Source organism: Drosophila yakuba, chromosome 3R (assembly GCF_016746365.2).
Source record: "Drosophila yakuba strain Tai18E2 chromosome 3R, Prin_Dyak_Tai18E2_2.1, whole genome shotgun sequence".
NCBI lineage: Eukaryota > Metazoa > Arthropoda > Insecta > Diptera > Drosophilidae > Drosophila > Drosophila yakuba.
In genome coordinates this window covers 1,368,076-1,380,739 of record NC_052530.2, presented here as the reverse complement: position 1 = coordinate 1,380,739, position 12,664 = coordinate 1,368,076, and the positions used below count along the sequence as shown (strand labels likewise).

Below are 12,664 nucleotides of genomic sequence, written 5' to 3'. Positions count from 1 at the left end.
CACCTTCTAAACGCAACATTTTGTCCGTCGTATAACGTTTGTTTGATCCTTTGGAGTTGTTGTGCCCGTTGATAACAACAGCAAAAATCTTGCTTCAGATTCACGAATTCGCTAATGCAATAAGTGATGCCTATGAATGCTGCATTTATGTCCGCACTACTATTGGGACAAATAATTTGTCGAGATTGCTCACCGCCAAGTCACAACAATGTGACCCTAAAAACAATTATATTGGTTTAAAAGAGTTGCAAATAGAGTGTCTGAAATCCAAGAGCTCTCAGTGAATGTTGTCTGGCGGCAAGTGCAAACAAAAGAGAATCCAGCTGATTTGGTTTCACGGGAACTGACATAGAATGTTAAAGGTCCACTCTGTGGGAAAATGGTCCAGACTACTTGCTCCGAAGCCGCGACGAGTGGCTGAGTCTTCATCGGATTGAATTATCTCCCGATTTAAAGTTGTCCGAGAACAAGAAAAGTGTGGCAGTATGTTCCGTATCAAAATTCCATCATAACGTTGGAAACAAGCTGTTCCTCGTTTAATTAACTACTTAGGATCGTGGCATAAGTAAATCGGTTTATTTGGGGGAAGAAGCGTCTGCGTGAGGTGGTTATTCCAGCAAAGGAACTAAAGGTATCTTTTCTTAGGCTGGCCCAAGTAATTCAAAGATTGATGTTTGGTTCAGAATACATCTAGATAAAGAAAGGTAAACGGTTAGCCCCATATCTTCAACATTTAAGTCCTTTCGTGCACACCAGCGATCTGTTCTGTTGGAGGCAAATTGTTTAATGCGGTTTCATGCAGGTGCCAAACTGATGGTGTCGCTTTTAAGGCAGCAGATCTGTCTAATCAATGCTCGAGAAGCATGCAGGAACGAGTCGAGTGGATTTCTGCGGACATTTTATGTCTCGTTGAGCTTCGCGAAAAGACCCCTTTTAAAACATATGTGGCTGTCTTCGTGTGTTTTTCGTTAAAGGCGGTCGATCTATCTGTTTTTAAAAGGTTCGTCGGAAGGAGAGTTCCGCCGGAGAGCGACAACGCCACCAGCTTCGTCGGAGAAAGTAAGGTCCTCGAAGTCCTCATGTTCATTTTAATTGTATATATTATACGGCAAATTAAAGTGTCAAGGCGGATTCAAGCCATAATTCTTCCTGGCCTATAAGATTATATATATATTGTACGTATAACGATTGAACCGCTGCAGCAATTGATTGCCAAACATTTGTCTGCCTATATATTGAGATATTATAAGAAAGCGGGCGTTGTGCAGTGAAAAATTCCCGCACTAAAGATCTTTTTCAATGTCTGGGAAACAAATGGCCACTTTGTTGGTCTAATTAGAGATAAGATTAGAGCATGTAAATTTAATATTAGCTACCTAAGCTAGGACATAAAGAAATAAAATTCAGTTTTAAATTATAACTCAGCTTATATTTAAATCGTTCTAACAACCGGTATAAAAATTCGTTTTCGGGAGAAGACCGTCTTTAGAACCAATGTGTCGAGAGGATCGTCGGTCCAATTCTGCGAAAAATCTCAGGATTTCAGAATCCTGTAGTAGAAGTATCAAGGGGCGGAAAAAGGTTTCCTCTGAAGGAAGACCTTCAATCCAAAAAAATATAAAAGAATTCGAGAAATAATCGACCACAAAAACGAGATCTTAGGCGTACAGCATAACCTTGATTTCATCGCAGTGTTCTTGGTGTTTCTGGCGATATTGGAATAAGTAAACCCCTGGAAAGAATTGTGCCCAGCAAACCGCAGCTTCAAAGTCGAGCATAAAATAAAAGCCGGCAAAACATACAAACAAAAAAAATAGTGAACCGGTGCATCCCATCAGCATGTATAGCACACCCAGGATAGATAGAGGTCTCATATATTCATATATACATATTTTTGTAATTATGGTTACCAAAGTGTATTGTTGGGTGTGATGGGGGTTGCTGTCCTGGAATTTTCCAAATCGGCTGAAATAGAAAACACTCGAAAGGGCGAACACTTGACTTTTCTTAATTGCGCGGGCGCGACCGGTAATAGTTTTTACACTGAAGCTTATTCTAATTAGCTAGGCTCTCCCAAGCGCAGCGGAGACTCCTTGGAGACTCTGTGGTGAAGAGCGAGAGAGCGTAAGAGGAAGCGGAGAGCGGGTGACAGTCCAAACCCCGTAACTTGAACATTCCGCCCCCCTTGCAATCACTGGGGTTGCAACAACAAAAACCCAAAAACAGTTTTCTGGGTGACCGGCATTCCCTCTTCGAAGGTCAGGAATCCGGATTGGATGACCTTTGGATAAACATCTGCTCCCAAGACCATGGAGACGGTAGCAGGCCAATGGAACCGGTCATCAGCCAGAATGATGTCCCAGAACTTGGACACCACTGTGTGTGGATCCGCACACTGGGCTCGATCTTGAGCACGACCTCCAGCTTCGTGTTCGCGTCGACCCTGGAGCGAATCGTCGTCGTGCAGACCTTCTCGTCGCCAACATTGGTCATCGGAAACGTAAAGGCTGACGCCAACGGAGCGTCGATGCAGCTCATGGGGGTGCACGGATCGATGAGCGCTGCGTTCTTGAAGGTCTTCGTCCCGCTCTCCAAAATGACCAGCGCTGTCGAAAGGATGTTTACGCTATGGCGTTGCAGCAGCGACGAGAGCGATGGGCCTGGCGTGGTCGATTCCGGGCGTCATGGCGGTGAACTCCTACGCTGAGTTGGCGGATTTTGCCGGCGGGAACGTTGGGACGAAGCCGAAGCTGCTTGCCGGGTTGGCACCGGTTGGAGACGCGAGCGCGCTCGCGACCGCGACGACGAGCTAACCTGCTCGTGCATGTGGAGCAGCGTGTGGTGAAGATCGGTCGCACTTCTTGCAACGATCACCGCTTCGGCAGTCTTCCGTGGAATGCTCGTGAGCGAGGCAATTGGCGCAGTATTTGTTAATGAGGACTGCTCGCAGACGCTTTTAAGCGCTGAGCTTTAGGAACCTCGCTCACTTCCGAAGAGGATGGATATCGCGGCAGACTTGGCATCGGTAGGATTGAGTACCTCGGGTACGTCTGCTCTCCAAGGCACGAGCACTGCGTGCGTTTTGTTGACGAGGGGCCATGCAGCGGGTAGTTGAATGTCGAAAGGAGATCGAAAACGAAATTAAAAATAATGGATGAATAGTGCTAGTGAACTACAACTAAGGACGAAAGGAGAGCCTATTATTGTGAAGATTCGGAAGACTCCGTCGGCAAAAGCACCACTTTTGCCACAACTCCACGTGCAGTACGGATATTTACTACACGGACGTTGCCGTCGGCTCCTGGGGAAACAGACTCAATTCTGCCGAGCCGCCACTCCTTAGAGGGTAAGTTGTCGTCCTTGATGACGACCATGTCATCGATGCGGAGATTTTTGAACGGGGTTTGCCATTTAGTGCGCTTGTGGAGTTCTTTGAGGTACTCTTCTTTCCATCGCACACGGAACTGCTGATGGAGAGCTTTCAAATGCTGCCACCGATTAAGAAATGATTTCGTTTCTCCCTTTACTTTGGGTTCCACCGTGGACATAAGGGGTCCCCCGACATGGAAATGACCTGGCGTCAGAGCCAGCAAATCTGTCGGATTCTTAGACATAGGAGAGAGCGGCCTGGAGTCAAGGCACGCTTCAATTTTTGCTAAGAGCGTGGAGAGTTCTTCGAACGTGTATTTTCGTGTGGCAGTGCATTTGTAAAATATCGTCTTAAAACTTTTTACGCCTGCTTCCCAAAGGCCTCACATAAGGGATAAGGAATAAATTGCCATTGCATCTTTTGATGACTATAGGCATTCGTCACCGACTCTTTTTCGGCTTGAACGATATCGCGGGAAAGCAGGGTGGCAGCGCCAACAAAGGTTTTGCTATTGTCTGACTGGACTTGACGTGGGTGTTTCCAGCGAAAGCGGCAAGAAACTTTTCGGTTGTTAAGTCAGATGTAGGCTCTAAATGGATGGCCTTGGTGGAGAAATAAACAAAAACTAGCACATACCCCTTTGTAATAAGACATGCTCTTCCCGTATAGTTCTTTATATCGAACGGACCGGCGTAATCCATGCCAGTATAAGTGAATGGACGGGAGAACGATGCTCTTTCTTTGGGCAGGACACCCATCAGTTGGCTTTCCAACCGCTTTTTGTGGATCACACATACTTTGCACGAATAGTAAGCAGTAGTAATACTGCTTTCATCAGGTTCTTAATTCTCGGAATCCAGTATTTTGACCGGATGAGGCGCACCATTAACTGGTTACCACCATGGAGAGTTATGCGATGAGTGAAATTCGCAAGGAGGCGAGAAAGCAGGCAGTTATACGGAAGAATCACTGGATGACGTTCATTGTATTGAAGGCTTTCGGAAGCCGCCACACGGCCGCACGCCCTGATCAGTCCTTGCGGATCTAGAACCGGGTTCATGCTTAGGATGGCACTTGAACTTGGCACTGAACGCTTTTCACTTAGGCAGTGATATTCCACAGGGAATTCTCTGCGCTGAGTGTTCAAAATTAGGAACCGCTTGGCGGCGGCGATTTCAGTGGCCAGCAAATGCTGCACCGCTGAATGAAGTGATGAACATAAGCAAGGACCCGCAGACCTTTCATAAGCTTGGAGAAACGTGCCAACAACTCTTCAGAAGGAGCTTTTGCGAGATGGACTTTTAGAGCACGCTTCTCCAGGTCGGTCACCGGAGCGTTCTCGAACTAAGTTGGCCATTGGCCATTTGGAATGTTTTCGTCCCACCCAAGTGAATGGACGGGAGAACGATGCTCTTTCTTTGGGCACGAAACCCATCAACACAACAAATAAAAGATGAAAATTGCCACCCCGCAAGATGGGAAAAGTGTACTCCTTCTACGACCGAGTCAGGGTAGTGAAAGTAAAATTATGGTTTATATTAAGACCCATTATAAAAGTTTACCCCTAAACTGGAATTAAGGCTGAAGATATCGAATCACCTATTCCTTTTAAACAGGCAAATGTTACTCGAAATAGCCCTAAAATCCATAAGCTTGGTGTAATGGTTATAATTATACCCGTTAATCGTTACTCATAGAGGAAAAGGGTATACTAGATTCGTTGAATAGTATGTAACAGACAGAAGGAAGCGTTTCCGACCATATAAAGTATATATATTCTTGATCAGGAGCAATAACCAAATCGATCTGGCCATGTTCGTCTGTCCGTCCGTTTGTCCGTCCGCCTGTCCGTCCGTATAAACGTCGAGATCTCAGGAACTACAAAAGCTAGAAAGTTGAGATTAAGCATAGCTCTAGCTGAGTAACGGGTATCAGATAGTCGGGGAACTCGACTATAGCGTTCCCTCTTGTTTTATTAATAATATTGATTTGCCAAGTATCAAATGCAAGTTTATCCACACAAGGAAAATATTGGAGCAGTAGTTTAAGTTAGAAAAACTTGTTGAAATTGGTTATCTAAGATAAATTTAAACATAGCATAACAAATTACATACGATCTTAATTTGTTGTTGCGTTTATTGGATTACTCTTCTACTGAAAAGGTTTATGCTCAGAGAAAAATTTCGTGTGAAAAGTGAAGTTGCGCCAGAGTAATAAATTTAAAGACCATTTGCAACCGCTGACTTGTAAATTAGAAAATCCCCAGCTAGGCTGCTAGATCGGATTCGCATTTTAATAGTTTTTTATTTAGGAAAACTCTCCCAGGATTTTCATGGCGTCAGGGACTACTGCTTTTAGGATTTTTCGTGGAAATTCGCGTAAAAAATTTAATATATTTAAAAGTATGGAAAAACATGCCAAATAATAAGGAAAACCCGTATGTATGTAGCAAAATGTCTAGTTTGTTCAAAGCCCCATAACACACTTTTTCACAGATACGGGGTAGAACACCAACAAACTGTTTTGGGCGTAGAGTCTTAACTGCAATCACAAGAACAAGCAATAGCGCTTGATCATCATAGTCAAGCACAGTCATACCATATTACTGGTAGTGATCAAGTTATTCTTGCTAATGCAGTAGTAAAGGTAGGAGATCGCTTTGGACAGTTGCAATTAGCACGAGCTCTCCTAGATTCTGGGTCGCAAATAAAGTTCATGGTTGAGGATTTAGCACACCGTTTACGGCTACACAACTGTTGGGAAGAATGACTCTGTAGTACGGCACAAAGTCCATACGTCGATTCACTCTCGCGTCGATTCTCATAACTTTGCCACCGATTTTTGGGTCTTAGGATCGATTTCAACATATTAACTCTATCATAAAGATGCGGACTCACGGCAGCTAACGGCTGCGATCGGACTCACGGCAGCTAACGGCTGCGATCCCCGAGGCAAATGCCTGGTAGAACAGCAATCAACGTCACGTCGCCTCTGACTGGTGGTGCCGGTACCACGCCTGTACGGATCGCACGGACACTCCAGGCAAACGCCAGGTTCACGTACGTAGTCTCCGACACAGTCGACCGGGTCTTCACCACAATTCCAGCCGCCTCTTCGGGACCCTCTTCGGTTTGACCCTGCCTGTTGAATGCTTACGGACTAACCGTGTTTCGTCGTATTGGACCTCAGTTACCTAAGTCTCAGTTTGGAGACTTTCCTTGTCCCGAATGTCTCGACGTAGTGATCTTGTTCCTTGCTGACTATCAGGGATGCAGCTCCCTTGCTAACTTCGTTTCTTCACGTTGTTGACTCGTATACTCGTTCTCCTTGACTGTCCAGCTTCCAGCATTCGGCTTGCTTATATAGGCCTTCTTCAACGGTTAATCCCTCTTGTCTCCAGTCTCCAGATCCAAAGTCCAACTTGGTCTGGTCCAAAGTCCAGCTGATTACGTTATTCTCCTTACCCTGGCACGTCGATGCTACTGTTGACTTGCCGTCATGCTTAAGATCGTGCCGTATCCCTTTCGCTCTCCATGTCCTCTCCTTCAAACCTTATGTTTCTCCAAGCACTCTTTCGAGCGGTTCGGTTTCTCCACTCTCTTATTACAGGTTAAGTTTTTTCAAACTCTCTTTCTACAACTTCAGTTTCTCCAAACTCTCTTTCTCATCAATTTCGCACTGCCGTTACTATGCGTTGCCTTGTTGCGTAACTGGCAACGGCAGGGCCTCCTCATGCAATCTTCATTTGTGCGAAGTTTTATCTCCTCACACTTGATTGGTGCAGAATCCTCCTCTCGACTCTCTTGTGAAACTTTTTTGGGAAGTGGAACAAGTTTCAGAGAGAACAGAGAAGGCTGTTTATACAGCTAAACAAGTTGTTTGTGAGCACCACTTCAAGCAAACCATACACAGGCTTTCGTCTGGTCGTTTTTAGGAGAAGCTGCCATTTAAGATAAATCCAAATGTTTTAGGCCCATTATTTAAAAGCCGACTTGCAAATATTCTCGAGTAACACGACACGTATTAGGAGTTTATAAAACAGTACCTTAACCTCGGTCGTATGTCGATCCTTTTTACCCATCCTTCGGGAAATTACTACTATGTTCCTCATCAGTGTGTCCTGAGACCTGATAGTAGCACCACAAAGTTGCAAGTAGTGATCCACACGTCAAGTAAGACGTCATCTTTGATCTCATTAAATGAGACTTTAATGGTGGGTGCAACCACTCAGAGGGAGCTGCAGCAGGGTGGCAGAGCCAACAAAGGTTTTGCTATTGTCTGACTGGACTTGACGTGGACACCCTCTTCTGGATACAAAACGAGCGAAAGCGGCAAGAAACTTTTCGGTTGTTAAGTCAGATGTAGGCTCTAAACGGATGGCCTTGGTAGAGAAATAAACAAAAACTTACACATACCCCTTTGAAATAAGACATGCTCTTCCCGTATAGTTCTTTATATCGAACGGACCGGCGTAATCCATGCCAGTATAAGTGAATGGACGGGAGAACGATGCTCTTTCTTTGGGCAGGACACCCATCAGTTGGCTTTCCAACCGCTTTTTGTGGATCACACATACTTTGCACGAATAGTAAGCAGTAGTAATACTGCTTTCATCAGGTTCTTAATTCTCGGAATCCAGTATTTTGACCGGATGAGGCGCACCATTAACTGGTTACCAGTTAGGCATGTTGCCTACTGCCGCTTCGCCTTCTGACACAAGGCACTCTGAGCAGATGTCGAATTCCTTTTCAACCTTGTCCCATAGGGTTCGGACTTGTTCGCGACGGACGCTAAGCATCGTGACGGTTGGAGCTGCGGATTCCGGAGTGTTAATGTGAGCCTCAAATTCGCTTAAGCGGTCAGAAACCGAAATGAATTTGGCTAGCGCTAGATTGGAAACAGCCATATTTTTAGCTGTGCGCTGTACTGTGGCTTTGGATGGAGTAGCACAGTCTTCGGAAATCTGCGCAGGCGTTTTCACCGAAACGCTTGGGATTCTTGGACTCTTGGGCCCTTGTGGTGAAAAATAGACCTGTGTTTGTCAGCGGAAAATTTCTTCTTATCGTTACCTATGGGCATAATCGAAGAAATGCGAAATGGAAGGGAGGCGGTTTTGGAGCACGGTCACACATTTGAAAATGTGGACAGATTCCTTAGACTGCACTTAATAAATTTAAGCTTGCCGCCGTGAACGGTATAAAGCAGCGGAAACAGACCGTATAGGATGTAATGGGTGAGAAAGTGGTGTAAAATTTACGAAGTGGAAACGCCGTACTCTCGACTAATTGGACAGGTGACTCGGAGTTAACAGCGAATTGTATAAATGACCTGTGATTTATGGTAATTAGGTCCACCTGATTTACGGTTGGAACACTTGGAATGTGGAACACGGTGAAAAAAAATGTTTAGTAGAACGTAGAAAATTTTATTTTTTTGTTTACAACTGGAAGCGGAGAAAATGGAATGGTGGAATTGGAATCTTTTCTCCGCGTTGTAAGTACTTCCAAAACAAACACAAATTAATATCCAAGCAATACAGGAAAAAATATTTGTCGGGTGAACGACTTATATTTGGCGGTCGTATTATTTATTTATGGATGAAAAAATTATTGTCTTGTAGTTTTTTAAAATTTTTTGAAAATTTAAAAATTAATTTAATAAATATTGAAAATTTTATTTGTTAAAAAAAAGAAAAAAACCGCTTTTAATTTATTGCTCGGAAATTGATTTGGAAATTTATAGAAAAAATTGATGGAAAACAAAACGCCTTTTCCGCGTCGGCCCTTGGAATAAATTTTATTTGTGGTTTGGATTTGCCGACGGGAAACAATGGTATATGTTTAAAAGGAATGCAGATAATATGCGCAATGCATGTCGATTATATATGTGGATGTAATATATGTAATGTATATGTGATATATGTGGATGTAATATATGTAATGTATATGTGATATATGTAGATGTAATATATGCAATGTATATGGATGTAGTATATGTTGATGTAATATATGTTGATGTAATATATGTAATATATGGAACTGGCGTGTAAATGTTTAATTAATATTTTATTTGGAATGGCCAGTGGGTATGTGTTGTTTGTTTCGTTATAGTATTCTTAGATAGTACTGCGGAATTAAAGCAAAAATGTGTTGCGGAAAGAATTTGGCTTGCGTTGGACACAGTGAAACGAGAACAGAATTTTTGCCACTTTTGGCAGAGCTTTGGACTTATAGGCTTAATTTTGTTAGGTCACATAGCATGAATCATTTTATAAAATGACAATTAGTTAGCTTAGAATAAGATTTTAAAAGTTATTGTTAGTCTACCAAGTAAAAGGAAAGATTAAAATAATCAAAACTTGAAAAAAATTATATTTTAAATAACGATTTTTATTCTAGCAAATTACTATACATCAGAATTTTATTGATAAAGTTCTTTTTATTTAGATTACCTATATAAACTGATTTTACAAAAAGGTTATATGGTTGGTATGTCGACGAGAGCATTAAAAATCAAAAGCGTGTGTTTACAGACTGCATTTTTTGATTAATAATATAATATTGGTCAAAGCTTTTATGCCAACGAATGATTTCACGGGCTGGACTATTTCTTGAAAAGTTTCAAAATTAAGTATGACTGAAGACGAGTAAAATGAGTATGGTGCCTAAGAAAGATTTCTGTTTAGGTCGAATTTATTTGAATAACTCAAATATTAGGGCTTACCCATTGTAAGGCAATTTTAAGACGAAGGATTTGATATTATGCTATAGAGAAATCCATTTTGATTTTGATTTATTTAATTGATAATTACACTGACGAGCAAAACTGTAACACGAGTTGTATATTCTAACTTCAACGGTCAGTATCTTCTCTCCTATTTTATGTACGATAATAATCTTAGTCTTGTTTTGTTGCTACTATATTTGACTACCGCTTGTGAAAATATGAAGCGATTTGATAATCTGAAATAAATATTCCGAAGCAAAATGTAAAAGAAGTCAAATGTTACAGTTTTGCACTGGGGTGATGTATTAAACGAAAATTTTTTTAAAAATTATTTTAATAATGAGTCCACAGCCCTTTTGATTTTTTTAGCTCCGTTATGCGATTTGGCATACTTTGGGTATACCATAGCACCATTTCAGGAGGAATAGCGTACCAGACGTCCTTTGTTCTTTCCCACAGCTCCATCATTCCACTTGGAGGGGCTGGATATTTTGCCAGTTGGGATTTTACATGGCTCCACAAATTTTCGATTGGATTCATATCCGGAGATTGCGGTGGCCACTTCAGCGACTGAAAATTTTGCTTTTCCATCCAATTTTTCACTAAATTCGAAGTGTGTTTGGGATCATTATCTTGCTGAAATATGCATTTTTTAGTAGCAATACCTATATTTTGAATCACTTCTGGAAGATTTTGTTGCAAAATGTTTAAGTACTGTTCCTTCCGCATTATACCTTCAATTAACACCAAGGGACCAACTCCGTTTTTGTGTATACAGCCCCAAACCATTATGGATCCGCCACCGTGCTTCACGGTTTGCTTCACGTTACTTGGTGACTGGACTGTGGGATCTCTAGTCCAATACCAAGAGCGTCCATCTGACTCGAAACGATTAATTTTGGTTTCATCTGACCATATAACCTGAAAAACCAAATTTCGAGTCACACGAGTTCACAAGCGATAGTCAAATATAGTAGCAACAAAACAAGACTAAGATTATTATCGTACATAAAATAGGAGAGAAGATACTGACCGTTGAAGTTAGAATATACAACTCGTGTTACAGTTTTGCTCGTCAGTGTAAGTACGCTTTATCAAAGTATTTCACTCACACCGGGATTTTCTTTAGTTTCGTAGGATGTTTTTAATAGTCTATTGTACGTAAAGTGTGCTTTAGATCGTATAGTGATTTAGTCGAATGATTTCAGAACTTTTCTACTATGTTAAGGGGGCACATAACATTATTGTACGAATATACACTTTTATATTTTTATATCTGTTTATTAATTAGTTTTTATATATTACAGGCATCCAGATAAAATTCGAAATGATTACGGCGCCGAAAAGTTTATACAAATTAAACTAGCTTATGAACTTCTATCCGACATGGATCGACGGCGAATTTTTGACCGGTATGGAGTATCGGATACTAACTCACAGTACCTTCAAACGAAACATGATTATAGTGAATATAATCGCTTTTCATTAAATAAAAATGAGGATTTTGGACAACGATTTAATATTAACCAAGATATTGCATTTTACCATAAGTTATCAATAACAGCTAATTACTTTGAAAAAATTATTTTATCAAAAAATGCCAAAAAAGTGCACGTTGTCATGTTCTACAATGACTGGTGTTTTAAGTGCACTCGAATTGTTGATGCCTTCAAAAAGATACTTGAACTACTTCAGCCAATAGGTATTTATTAGCTTTGAAAGTGCCAATTCACTGTCTTTGAATTTTTAAGGTATTAGCTTCGCAACAGTCAACGCAGTGCATGAAGAGTCAATTTTTCGAAAATGTGGCGCCCGAGAAGTACCCCAACTGGTTCTGATTTTGGACAATCAGTATTTCCTATATCGGGATCATAACTTTACCCCGCAAAAAGTTGTTGGTAAGTTCTCTTTAACTGATAACTAAACAAAAATGTTCTTACAAAAGTAAGCATGTATTGTAATTAAGATACAATTACACCTGATATGATGTTATGTTATCTGTTTATTATGATGAATAACAAACAAGAAAGAAAGCTTTGCCAATCCTGCGATTAATAAGATATTATCAAGATTGTTTAATAAATATAGAAAAAAGGATTACACCCAAATACTTAATTTTTAATAACGTCGTAGAGTAAAAGGGCATACTAGATTCGTTGAAAAGTATATACATATATTCTTGATCAGGATCAAGCGGAGTCGATCTGGCCATGTCCGGACAGTCCGTTTGAATGTTAAGATCTCAGGAACTACAAAGGCTAGAAAGCTAAATTAAACCTGCACATTCCTAAGACTCAGCGCCATTTTGTTGACCAATGCTGCCACGCCCACAGTTTTTGAAAATTTTTGATAGTTTTTCAGTTGTGTATTGGTCTTGTAAATTTCTATCGATTTGCTAAGAAACTGTTTGCCACGATCACAGTTTTAAAGAATGTTTTACAATTTTTTCATTTTCTATTTGTCTATCCATTTTCTATTAATATGCATCAAATTTATGCAACGCCCAAAGCTACCACGCAACGCCCATTCATATGCTCACAAACTGCCAAAAACTAACACGCGCGCAGT

General features: G+C 41.2%; 1 protein-coding gene across 10 annotated transcripts in view; it reads left to right on the top strand.

The window, feature by feature from the left end:
• The window catches only part of LOC26535787 (dnaJ homolog subfamily C member 16), a 386,807-nt gene that overhangs the window by 67,781 nt on the left and 306,362 nt on the right, over positions 1-12,664 (top strand). For 9 of the 10 annotated variants that reach the window (XM_039375901.1, XM_043207098.1, XM_039375899.2 and 6 more), the window contains 2 exons: positions 11,404-11,798; positions 11,848-11,994. In XM_039375901.1, coding sequence (XP_039231835.1) covers positions 11,404-11,798; positions 11,848-11,994 — 542 coding nt within the window. Of the gene's footprint in view, positions 1-11,403; positions 11,799-11,847; positions 11,995-12,664 lie in introns of those variants that run through there. The other variant, XM_039375907.2, reaches the window with a different exon arrangement.